Source organism: Vigna angularis, chromosome 3 (genome assembly GCF_016808095.1).
Source record: "Vigna angularis cultivar LongXiaoDou No.4 chromosome 3, ASM1680809v1, whole genome shotgun sequence".
Lineage (NCBI taxonomy): Eukaryota > Viridiplantae > Streptophyta > Magnoliopsida > Fabales > Fabaceae > Vigna > Vigna angularis.
The window spans coordinates 5,158,864-5,172,155 of record NC_068972.1 but is presented as its reverse complement, the minus strand read 5'-3'; the positions used below and the strand labels follow the sequence as shown (position 1 = coordinate 5,172,155).

The 13,292-nt window shown below is 37.4% G+C and overlaps 2 protein-coding genes across 2 annotated transcripts; both read left to right on the top strand.

Moving 5' to 3' along the window:
• The first annotated feature begins 786 nt into the window (after nucleotides 1-786).
• LOC128195769 (beta-conglycinin alpha subunit 2-like) lies at nucleotides 787-1,955 on the top strand. Its single transcript, XM_052874349.1, has one exon. It carries the CDS (start codon nucleotides 915-917, stop codon nucleotides 1,554-1,556), a length of 642 nt encoding a protein of 213 aa, XP_052730309.1. The 5' UTR covers nucleotides 787-914; the 3' UTR covers nucleotides 1,557-1,955.
• A 4,690-nt stretch (nucleotides 1,956-6,645) lies between these two features.
• On the top strand, nucleotides 6,646-8,061 carry LOC128193363 (beta-conglycinin beta subunit 1-like). Its single transcript, XM_052874110.1, has 5 exons — nucleotides 6,646-6,690; nucleotides 6,928-7,008; nucleotides 7,109-7,408; nucleotides 7,536-7,812; nucleotides 7,925-8,061. The coding sequence occupies exons 1-5, from the start codon at nucleotides 6,646-6,648 to the stop codon at nucleotides 8,059-8,061; spliced, it is 840 nt and encodes a 279-aa protein (XP_052730070.1).
• Nucleotides 8,062-13,292: the final 5,231 nt, after the last annotated feature.

The following is a 13,292-nucleotide window of genomic DNA, read 5'->3' as shown; positions in this document are numbered from 1 at the left end:
ACATACATAAATTTTTTCAATGTGCCTGTAAGTACACCTTAAAGAATTTAAAACAAATAAAACATTTAATATATCAAATGGTAATAACTATGTGTTGTTTAAGTAATTAAAAAAAATCATCTTAGTAATACTTTTAATATTTTTAATATTCAAGAGTAAATTAAAAAATATTTTTTATAATAATTTATGTAGATACTTTGTATTATTTATTATATTATTTTCTATATTTATTATTTTTCATTTTTTAATATGGAGTGTATGTTAAGACATATGTCGAGACATAGTTATTTTTCAATTACAGTGTCTTACACATATGTACGTAGTTATTATGTGTTCCCATTCCATGTGAGTTTTGAAAGGCACTCTTTGAAATATACTAAGTTTGATGACAGTAATATGTTCTCATCACTTGTGTACAGCGTATATCTCCTCCATTGTTACCTTCATTTCCTTTTCTTTATCCACCAGCTGTTCAAGGTCTCCGAATCTATATACATCCAAAAGGACTGCACCCAAATGCCATGCACAACAACACGTAGCTGTTCACCATCCCCTTTCAAATGACTCATCATCTCAGATTACGAATCCACTCATATACCTTTTTTTTTAATATTTAAATGTGAGTAAATCATCCTCAGTAACCAATAAACTTCTCTTACGATAACAGTGATTTCTATCAATGTTTATAAGTTCAAGCCAACGCGAACAAAACCCAAAACCTGTATTTTCTTCTGCCAGCTCAACTTTGCTCAATTGGACACACGTCAACATGCAACCGATCCTATGGCAAAATGTGTACCCAAGCTATTTAAGAAAGTCTTCTATTGTATAACTAATACCCGTAACATAACTCCGTGTTCTCATCAATGAAAGCGAGTGCAACAATTTGAGCGGTTGCTACATATACTAATGCGATGAGATCACAGTTTCCTTTGTTCCTGGTGCTGGGAATAGTTTTCCTAGCATCAGTTTCTGTCTCATTAACGGAGAAGCCGAGTCGGAGCAAATGTGTGCAGACATGCGAGAGCGAGAAAGATGCGTCCAGGGTCCAAAAATGTCAGCTTCGTTGCAAGCACGTTTCTGAGCGTGGGAAAAAAGAAAACGAAGAAGAAAGAGTGATTCCTGAGCCCCACCCATCACACGAGGAGAGGGGGCCTCGAGAGAGAGGACACCAAGAGGGTGAGAAGAAGGAAGAGGAGAAAGAAGAGCGTGAACAACCGCGTCCATTTCCAACTCCACACTCAAGAGCGCATGAGCGTGAAGAAGAACAATGGAAAGGACGGCAACGTCGTGAAGATCCCGAAGAGAGGGAGAGGGTGAGGCAGAGGGAGAAAGAGGAAGAAATGAGAGAGAGGGAGAGAAATACCGGGAGCACCATGAGAGCCGAGAAGAATTGGTTTCAAGTGGAAAAAATAACCCTTTCTACTTCAACTCTGACAGGTGGTTTCGCACTCTATACAGAAACGAATGGGGTCACATTCGGGTCCTCCAGAGGTTCGACCAACGCTCCAAACAAATTCAGAATCTTGAAAACTACCGTGTTGTACAGTTTGTAAAATAAACTTAGTGGACAACCAACCACCCTAGGTCTTCCACTCTGACCATTATCTCCATTCTGCACCATCCATTTTGCTCCATTAAGTTGCCCACCATACCACTCAAATTTGGATTTTAGTGTCCACCATTTTCAGCTACTCCACTACGTTTTGGATTGTTTTGTCTATGCTCTTCTATAAATAGAAGCACCGTGTGTGTGTAAAATATCAAGAAAGTGAAAGAAAAATAAATAGTGCTTGTGTAGTGTGCCGTGAAGGAAGAGAGAAATATAGTGGTGTATGTAAGCTTTTAGAGTGTTGTGAGAAAGAAAGAGTGAAGTATTCTGTGTGAGCTTGTATTTCAAAGTTTCTTAATAAAGAGATAATTTTCTTAGATACCAACAAATTGGTATCAGAGCTTTCACAGTCTGAGTGTTCGAGTTAAAAAAAGAGAGTGAGAAATGACAAACTTTGCAAACAGTATGTCTCTACCCCAATTGTCAAAGAAAGTTAATTATGACAATTGGAGTGTGCAAATGAGAGCTCTTTTGGGATCCCAAGACATATGGGATGTAGTGGAGAGTGGGTACGAAGAACCCACAGATGACGAAGCACAGACGGTTGCCCAACTTGCAGCGTTGAAGAAAACGCGTGTGAAGGATAAATCAGCTCTATACATATTGTACCGAGCTGTGGATGAATCTGGCTTTGAGAAGATAGTAAATGCTAAATCTTCAAAAGAAGCATGGCAGATTTTGGAGAAAGTATATAAAGGTGACAACCGAGTTAAGCAAGTCAGGCTTCAAACACTCAGAGGCGAGTTTGAAAGTTTGAGAATGGAGGAAAAAGAAAGAGTAACCGAGTATATATCTCGGGTGGAAGCAGTGGCAAATCAAATCTGTAAAAATGGAGAGGAATTGCCAGCCAGCAGGGTGGTAGAGAAAATTTTGAGATCACTAACAGATGATTTCGAAAGCATAGTTTGTGCTATTGAGGAATCGAAGGACCTCTCAACACTCTCAGTTGAAGAGCTTACTAGGTCACTTGAGGCCCATGAACAAAGGAGAAGAAAAATGAAAGAACCTCTTGACCAAGCACTACAAGTGCAACTTGACTTAAGAGGAACTCGGAACACTCAGAGCCAAGATCCTAGAGGAAGAGGAAGAGGTGGCCGAGGACGCGGTACATGTGGCAGAGGTGGACGTGGCAGAGGTGAATTTGAAGCCGACACAAACCAGACCAGACAACAGAATTGGCGTGGTCGTGGTCAAGGAAGAGGTCGAGGAGGTCGATCTAAGTCAGGAATTGAATGTTTCAGGTGTGGCAAAATTGGCCACTATGCAAACGAGTGCAGATCAGGGAATTGCTATAATTGTGGGAAGCCAAGCCACATAGAAAAATATTGTCAGGCTGAAAAGAAAAAGGAAACAAATTTTCTTACTGAGGAAACCAATGAAGAAATTGGGATCTTATTGATGTCAAAAGATCCAGAAGCTGAGCTTGTGCCAAACTGTTCAAACAATTCTGTTTGGTACTTAGACACAGGGGCAAGTAACCACATGTGCGGAGATCAGAGTTTGTTCAACGAACTCATCAAAGTTGAAATCGGACATGTCTCATTTGGAGATGATTCCAAGGTGGCTGTAAAAGGGCGTGGAACAATCCGACACATACAGAAGGATGGACGGATTGGAGAAATAAGGGATGTCTACTATGTTCCCGAGTTGAAAAGTAATATTTTAAGCATGGGTCAAATGATGGAAAAAGGCAACTCAGTTCTAATAAAAGATCGAGTACTATATTTGAAAGATAAAAGCGGTCGTCTGATTGCACGAGTAGAAATGAAGAAAAACCGGATGTATAAGTTGGAGCTGAATATTCTGAAAAACAAGTGTCTGAAGCTTGATGTGAAGGACGAAGCTATGGTATGGCATTTCCGGTTTGGCCACTTGAACTTTGGAGGTCTGACTGAACTATTAGAGAAGCAATTAGTACGCGGACTACCTGATGTAGAATTTGAAAAGAAGTTTTGTGAAGAGTGTGTACTCGGAAAACATCCGAGGACTAAGTTTCCGAAGTCAACTGAGTTCAAGGCAGAAGAACAACTCGGTCTGATACACACTGACCTGTGTGGACCAATCTCTCCTTATTCATTCAGTGGTAAGAAATACTTTATTTCGTTCATAGATGATTTCTCTCGGAAGACTTGGGTATATTTCTTAAAAGAGAAATCAGAAGCTTTTGATGCATTTAAGAAGTTCAGACTAATGGTGGAGAAGGAGACCAGCAAACAGATAAAAGCTGTCCGATCAGACAGGGGAGGTGAATTCACTTCAACAAAGTTTAATGAATACTGTGAACAACATGGGATAAAACGATTTCTTACAGCTCCATACTCCCCACAACAAAATGGTGTTGCTGAAAGGAAGAATCGGACCATTCTTGATATGGTTCGAACCATGCTTAAAGGGAAGAATATGCCAAAGAAGTTCTGGGCAGAAGCAGTACAATGTGCAGTTTATGTGCAAAACAGGTGTCCACATACTAAACTAGATGGAATAACTCCACAAGAAGCATGGAGAGGGAGAAAGCCGAATGTCAGCCATTTTAGGGTTTTCGGCAGCATGGCTTATGGTCATGTTCCTACTCAGCACAGAACAAAACTAGAAGACAAAAGCAAGAAATATGTTTTTATTGGGTACGATGAAAAAGCAAAAGCATACAAACTTTATAACCCAATTACAAACACGGTAGTTGTAAGCCGGGATGTCCAAGTTAATGAGGAAAGTGAATGGAGCTGGGACAACATGAAGGAGAAGTCATCATGGAACTCGGAGTCTGGAGAAGAGAACTCAACAATATCTGAGAAAGCTTCTGAAAGAAACCTAGAGACTATAGCTGAGAGAATCAACAATTATTCTGATGAAGAAGATGAGCCTGTGCAACCTAGATCTCGAAGTTTACAAGACATTTACAACTCCACTGATGAGGTACATGTAATATGTTTGTTGGCAGGAGCAGAAGATGTCAAATTTGAAGAGGCTGTGATCGATGGAAGATGGAAGAAAGCAATGGACGAAGAAATCAGCTCAATTGAAAAAAATGAAACCTGGGAGCTGACAGATCTACCCATAGGAGCTCAACCAATTGGCTTAAAATGGGTATACAAGAAGAAAATCAATGCAAATGGAGATGTGGAACGTTACAAAGCTCGTCTCGTGGTGAAGGGTTATAAACAGCAAAAAGGAATTGACTATGATGAAGTGTTTGCTCCAGTAACAAGAATGGAGACAATCCGACTGCTATTTTCTTTAGCAGCACAACACAGATGGAAGATACAGCAGATGGATGTGAAATCAGCATTTCTAAATGGAATTTTAAAAGAAGAGATCTATGTAGAGCAACCTCTTGGTTACATGAGAAGAGGTGAAGAAAAAAAGGTGTTGAAGCTGAAGAAAGCATTGTATGGTTTGAAACAAGCTCCTCGAGCCTGGAATGAGAGAATTGACACCTACTTCAAGAAGAATGGTTATGAGCAGTGTCCGTATGAGCATGCTCTATACCTAAAGAAGAACAAAGGAGATATGTTGTTCGTTGCTCTATACGTAGATGATTTAATCTTCATGGGAAGCAGAAATGAGTTGGTCGTAGAGTTTAAGAAGGTGATGAAAAAGGAATTTGAGATGACTGATCTGGGTGTTATGAAGTACTTTCTTGGTTTGGAGGTGGACCAAAGCACAAAAGGAATTTTTGTGTCTCAAAAGAAGTATGCTGAGGAGATATTGAAGAAAGCAAAGATGATGAAGTGCAATCCGGTTTCTACTCCTATGGAACCTGGAACAAAACTGTCCAGACACGGAGATGGAAATCGAGTTGATGCAACAAGGTATCGCAGTTTGATTGGAAGTCTGAGATACTTGACAAATACAAGACCAGACTTGATGCTAAGTGTAGGAATCACAAGCCGATTTATGGAGGAGCCAAGGTATTCTCATTGGAAAGCACTAAAGCGGATACTAAGGTATGTAAAGGGAACCATGTCTTTTGGATTATTGTACACCAACTCAGATCATTACCGGCTTAGTGGATATTCAGATAGTGATTGGTGTGGAGATATAGATGATAGAAAGAGCACAACTGGCTATGTTTTCTTCATGGGAGATACAGCATTTACTTGGCTATCAAAGAAGCAACCCATCGTGACGCTATCCACATGTGAGGCTGAGTATGTGGCAGCATCCTGGAGTGTCCGACATGCAATATGGCTCAGAAACCTGTTGCAAAGTTTGGAGATAATGCAAGAAGAAAAGGTGTTGATCCGAGTAGATAATAGATCGGCAATTGAGTTAGCAAAGAACCCGGTAAATCATGAGAGAAGCAAGCATATTGATGTTCGTTTTCATTTCATCCGTGAAAAGTTGAAAGAAGGAAGCGTGGAACTTGAACATGTAGAAAGCAAGAAGCAAATTGCAGATATATTCACAAAACCATTACCAACAAGGTCATTCCAAGATTTAAGGAAGTTGATTGGCATGACAGAAGGATACAAAGTCCATTAAGTTTATGGAGGAGTTTTGTAAAATAAACTTAGTGGACAACCAACCACCCATCATGGGTCTTCCACTCTGACCATTATCTCCATTCTGCACCATCCATTTTGCTCCATTAAGTTGCCCACCATACCACTCAAATTTGGATTTTAGTGTCCACCATTTTCAGCTACTCCACTACGTTTTGGATTGTTTTGTCTATGCTTTGCTATAAATAGAAGCACCGTGTGTGTGTGTAAAATATCAAGGAAGTGAAAGAAAAATAAATAGTGCTTGTGTAGTGTGCCGTGAAGGAAGAGAGAAATATAGTGGTGTATGTAAGCTTTTAGAGTGTTGTGAGAAAGAAAGAGTGAAGTATTCTGTGTGAGCTTGTATTTCAAAGTTTCTTAATAAAGAGATAATTTTCTTAGATACCAACAGAGTTCAAGTCCAAACCCAACACCCTCCTTCTTCCTCACCATGCTGATGCCGATTTCCTCCTAGTTGTCCTTAATGGTAAGTAATCAACTATAATCGCTATTGACTTAACATCATCACACTTTGTTTCTCCTGCACCAGTGATGCTAATCAATTTGTTAATTACAGGGACAGCCGTACTCACCATGGTAAACCCTGACGGCAGAGACTCCTATATTCTTGAGTAAGGTCATGCCCAGAAAATCCCTGCGGGAACCATTTTCTTTTTGGTTAACCCTGACGACAACGAGAATCTCAGAATAATCAAACTCGCCGTACCCGTTAACAACCCTCATAGATTTCAAGTACTGCCTCCTGAACTAATTTTTTTTATTCTAACTTGCATTTTTTTTCTCCACATGTGATGATAAATGTTTGGCCTGTAGGACTTTTTCCTATCTAGCACAGAAGCCCAACAATCCTACCTGCAAGGATTCAGCAAGAATATTCTAGAGGCCTCCTTCGATGTAAGCAACCACATATTTGCGCTGCCATTTAGCTACTAGTTTGTCTAAATTTCACATTGTTTTAATGATATCATTATCTATATTTGCATGATTTTTATAGAGCGACATCAAGGAGATAAACAGGGTTCTGTTTGGAGAGGAGGGACAGAACCAGAAAGGCGAGGAGAGTCAGCAAGAGGGAGTGATTGTGGAACTTAAAAGCAAACAGATTCGGGAACTGACCAAACATGCCAAATCTAGTTCAAGGAAAGCCCTTTCCTCCGAAGATGAACCATTCAACCTGAGAAACCAAAAACCCATCTACGCCAACAAATTTGGAAAGTTGTACGAGATCACACCGAAGAAAAACCCGCAGCTTAGGGACTTGGACGTGTTCCTCAGTTCTGTAGATATCAAAGAGGTAATACAAGGAAAAACCGTGTGGACAATCTCAGCAATTGAATTCTATTATTCACTATAACGTCATAATTATAAGATCCTAGTACTGAGATCATAGTTAAATAATGGTTGTTTTTGAAAAACTTCAGGGAAGCCTTCTTCTGCCACACTACAATTCTAAGGCCATAGTGATATTGGTGATTAATGAGGGAAAAGCAAACATTGAACTGGTTGGTCGAAGAGAAGAACAACAGCAGCAGCAGCAAGAGGAAAGGTTGCAAGTGCAGAGGTACAGAGCTGAGGTGTCTGAAGACGATGTATTTGTAATCCCAGCAGCTTATCCAGTTGCCATGAACGCAACCTCCAATCTAAATTTCTTTGCTTTCGGTATCAATGCTGAGAGCAACCAGAGGAACTTCCTTGCAGGTATATATATTAAATATCTCCTTGAATTTGAACATACCGCTCTTGTTTGTTTTATTCCTTCTTTGGAACTTGTTGTATTTACAATTGGTAACGCGTGATTGAAAATTTGAAGGTGAGAAAGACAATGTGATTAGTGAGATACCTACAGAGGTGTTGGATCTTGCTTTCCCTGCGCCTGGTGAGAAGGTTGAGAAGTTGATAGAGAAGCAGAGTGGGTCCCACTTTGTTGATGCGCAGCCTGAGGAATAGCAAAGGGAGGAGGATCGTAAGGGAAGAAAGGGTCCGTTATCTTCCATTTTGGACACTCTGTACTGAATAAGTTTGTAGTAAGATACAAGTGAGAGAGCTCACAGTGAGTGTGGAATTAACGTGTCGGATCTTGTAACAGATAACTAGAGCTCCACATGGCTTTTCCTACTATGAATAATGAATAAATTTAGCCTTTATATTATGCTTGTGTTTTAAGTCCTTCGACTCTCTGCTCTGTCCTCGCTAATTTGTTATGGTTGGCATGTGCCAAAATACTGCCAAGAAGAGTGTGTGAGGTTTGTTTGGATGGAAAGCAAACCAGAAAACCATTTCAAGCTCATTTAAGCATGAGATCCAAAGACTGTCTGGAAGTTGTGTATTCTGATATATGTGGACCCTTTGAGGTTCCTTCACTGGCTGGAAACAGGTATTTTATTACCTTTGTTGATGAGTATTAGATAGGGAGAGTGGAAAATTGTTCAAGATACCCAGAACAGATGGAGGAGGAGAATTCACCTCTAATGCCTTTAAAGATTATTGTCAGATTAATGGCATTGTGCATGAAGTCACAGCACCATACACACCACAGTATAATGGCCTTGCAAAGACAAGAAATAGGACAATCTTGAACATGGCTGGGAGTTTATTAAAGGAGAAAGGGTTGCCATAGTAATTTTGGGGTGAAGCAGTTTCAACAGCTGTTTACATCCTAAACATGTGTCCCACAAAGAAGCTAGAGTGAGTGAAGCCAAAATTGTTCATTTCAGAATTTTCTGATCATTAGCTTTTAAGCATATACCTGATCAGAGGAGAAACAAACTCCAAGATAAAAGTGAAGCAATGGTGTTAATTGGCTATCACCCTATAGGAGCGAATAAGCTCTTTGATCCAATCAAAGAGAAGGTGGTACTGAGTAGAGATGTTCTGGTGTTAGAACATGAAAGTTGGGAGTGGAACACATGCATACCAGTTTAAAGAAAAATGTTGACAGCTCAGTATTATTGGACCCCGAGGTAGCTGCAGTGAATGATGTTGCACCACAAAGTGTTGTGTCTCAAAGGCCACAAAGGGAGAAAGTAGTGCCACACAGATTCTCTGATTTTGAGATGCACTCTGATGGACAAGTTAATGATGAGAGAGACTTGGTCCACATGGCACTAATGGCTGGAGCTGAACCAATTGATGAGAAGGAAGCCTTAAAGCAACTTCTTTGGAAAAATGCAATGGATGAAGAACTCAAGTCCATTGAGAAAAATGAAACCTGGACACTAGTTGATCTTCAAATTGGGAAGCATTGCATTTGAGTGAAGTGGGTATTTAAACAGAAATTGAATCCTGATGGTTCAATCTCAAAGCACAAGGCAATGTTTGTGGCAAAGGGCTTTCTTCAGCGCAAGGACTAGACTTCTCTGAAGTCTTTGCACCAGTGGCTCAAATAGAAACAATACGAGTGGTTGTAGCTGTGGCTTGTGCACGGAATTGGCCAATGTTATAGCTTGATGTGAAGTGTGCTTTTTAGCATGGACCTTTGGAGGAGGAGGTATCTGTCCAGCAACCTCTTGGATTTGCTGTGAAAGGGAAGGAACATCAAGTTTATAGGCTACAGAAAGCTTTATACGGGTTAAGCACAAGCTCCAAGAGTTTGGAATAAGAAGATTGATTCCTTCTTACTCAGTCTCAAATTTTCAAATTTACAAAGTGTGATGTTGAACATGGTGTGTATGTGAAAAAAGGTATGAGAGAAGACATGTTGATCATCTGTCTCTATGTTGATGATCTACTTGTAACTGGATCAAACATAAGAGACATTGAATATTTCAAGAAGGCTATGCAGGCTGAGTTTGAGATGACAGATCTAGGAAAAGTAAGTTATTTCCTAGGCACGGAGTTCCCCTGTACTGTTGTAGGATTGGTTATGCATCAGAAGATGTTGGAGAATTGTTGAAAAGATTCAACATGGTTTCATGCAATGCTGCAATGAGTCCTATTGAGGTTAATTTGAAATTAACCAAAGATGAAACTGGAGAAGTTGTCCTATTGAGGTTAATTTGAAATTAACCAAACATGAAACTGGAGAAGTTGTGGACGAAACAATGTTCAAACAAATCATTGGCTCTTTGAGGTATTTGTTCAACATATGACCAGATTTCTCCTTCTATGTGGGATTGGTGAGCAGATTCGTGAAGTCACATATGCTAGTTGCCAAAAGGGTGTTAAGGTACATTCAAGGCACAACAAATTATGGAGTGTTGTTGGAAGACAGAAATCTAAGTTGGAGCTGACAGGGTTTGCAGACTCAAATTATTGTGGTGATCTGGTGGAGAGGAAAAGCACCTCAGACTCCTGTTTCCTGGTACTCCACGAAACAGCCTGTAGTGGCTCTGTCCAGCTGTGAACAGCTGAGTATATAGCTGAGAGTTATGCAGCTCGTCAAGGAGTTTGGCTTGAAGAATTGTTGAAAGAGCTAAAGATCTCTACGAAGACACCGATGAAGCTAAAAATAGATAATGTTTTCTGCCATAAACTTATCTAGAAACCCAAAGATCTCTACGAAGACACCAACGAAGCTAAAAATAGATAATGTTTTCTGCCATAAACTTATCTAGAAACCCAGTAAGTGCAAACATATAGAAGTGAAGTGTCACTTCCTTAGAGATAAAAGGAGGATTGCAGTGGCTTATAAAAGGAGGATTGCAGTGGCTTACTGTAAAATTGAGTTGTAATTGGCTAATGTCTTCACAAAAGTCTTGAAGATTGAGAAATTTGAAGAATATTAGCGCAGTTAATAAGTCAAGTTAGTTTTAGTGTTTCTGTTTTAACATAACCTTACCCGATACCCTCATGTATATAAACTCTAAACAGATTCAATAACACAGAAACCACCACTTCCACCTCCATGTTCTCTCTCTTTCTCCTAATGTGAAACCGATTCACAAGTGTGTGTGGAAAATTCTTTTAATTTGGAAATTGAGGGGTTGAGTGAATGAAACATAGATGAGTGAATATTTTAAAGAGAATTAGTGCTTTGTTTGTGTAACTATCTATGGGAGCATAATTAAATAGAAAAGTAATGTATCAATTTGGAAAGTCTTTTTATTCTTGTTTCCCTTATTCTCTTCTGTCCATTATGGTTTGATTTGTACTGGAACAAGCGGACTGAGTTTCATCTGTTTTCTGCATTCTATCTGTTTGTGATAAAGTCTAAATGATACACATTAAAATTGAAAGTTCATTGTTAAAAATAAAAATATAGCAACCATTAATGATGAGGCCGGTTATTAACAATTATAATTTATAGAAACCATGAGCTAGTTATTAAAAAATAAAATTTTATTTCTACAAATACTAATTTTTATTATGTTTTAGTTGGAAGATAATCACTGAAACTTAAAAATGCCTACATGGGACAAATTCTTGAACACTTTATTTTTTTAAACCATTGGCTTCCAACTTTTCATTTATATTTTCAAAGTTGTTTAATTGAATTCATTTGTCTTTCTCACTATCTAATTTATTTATCCATTTAAGTTCATACCCTGTTCTTAACATTTCATTTACTTCTCAGTAATTCATTGTTTTATTTAAATTCATGCATGCCCTTTTTGGTGGTAATTTAATTTTTAGTCATTTATTTGCTTTCATTTTAATTCATTAATTTTGTAGTACTTCCACTTACTTTCCTTTCCACCATTTAATTGCTCATGATATTAAGTTTTTGCTCATCTTAATTTTGTCCCCATGAATATTTAATATTGATAAAATCTGCCCAAAACAGGTAAATATCTTCCAAAACAAGTGTTTCCTTCCTTAAATCAAGATTATCCAATATTAATTAATTATATTTTTAAAAAAGAACAAGGATTTATTTATTTGAAATTGGTTTTAAGAAATATGCCTATTGGTAGATAAATAGAGTGAAAAGAGTGAAGCATAGACAAAAAAAGATTGGCAGATAAATAGAATGACAAAAAAGATTGGTAGATAAATAGAATGAAAAGAGTGAAGCATGATTAGAAAAAAAAAGTGAAGCATAGTTAGACAAATGTAGGAATTTGAAATTAGTTTAGATAAAGAAAGGGTTGTATAAAATGCCAATAATGAAGAGGTTTTCTAGAAGAAAACTTGAAACTTGTTGCTTTATGGAGTCCCTCAGCAATTTGATATCATTTAGCCCTTATCACAAACAGGTAGAATGCAGAAAAGAGAGGAAACTCATGAGTCCACTTGCTCTACGAATCAAACCACAGTACACCAAAGAGAATAAGAGAAACAAGAACAAAAAGTCTTTCCAACTTGATATATTACTTTTCTATTTAAATATGTTTCCAGTTTCACAGACAAAACACCAATTTTCTTTAAAACTACCCATTCATCTATATTCCATCCACTCAATCCATTCATTCCCAGTTGAGAAAAACATGAGATGGAACTGATGGTTTCAATGGACTTCAACTTCAACATGAGATGAAGTTAATTTTAATAAGCACTCAAAATAATTAACTTCAAATAAAGAACTTTAATCTTTTGAAACACGAAGTGTTAAAAATCTTTTACACATATTTAAAAAAAAGTTAAAAGAACAATTAAGAATATTTGAAACCTATTTCTTTTGGATGAAGGTATAGATATCTAATGATGATGATACATCACTCCATTTTCCACTTACATAATTTCAATAAAACTATATTTTTATATTTTGTAAAAGGTGTTAAATAACATCTACACAACTCTAATAAGACTGTATTTTTATATGTTTTACTCTACACCTATACAATTGCTATAAAATTATATTTTCTTATTTTAAAATATAAAATAATTTAGAAAAAATTAAATATAAAAAGTAAAAGTACTAACTACAAGATGACACGTTACATCTCGTTACATCTAATTATTTCCAAATTTTAGAAATAAATATAAAAAAAGTAAATAACTTAAAAAAAATCACCAAAAAATAGTAACTATATGATTAAACTTAATAATTAATAATGATAATACAAATCTTCTACTTTAATTTTTTATCAACAATACAAATATATTAATTATAGAGTATTTTGAAAATGTTTAAATATTTTTATAAATGTAGACACAGAAAAAAAAAATAGAAGCACAAAACAAAAATACACCGTCTATATATTATAAAGAGAACCAGGTAATCCAGACATAAGATGACGTACATCCAAAACTAAAATAAAAACAATATTGACCATAGTTTCTTCAAACACTTCATGTTT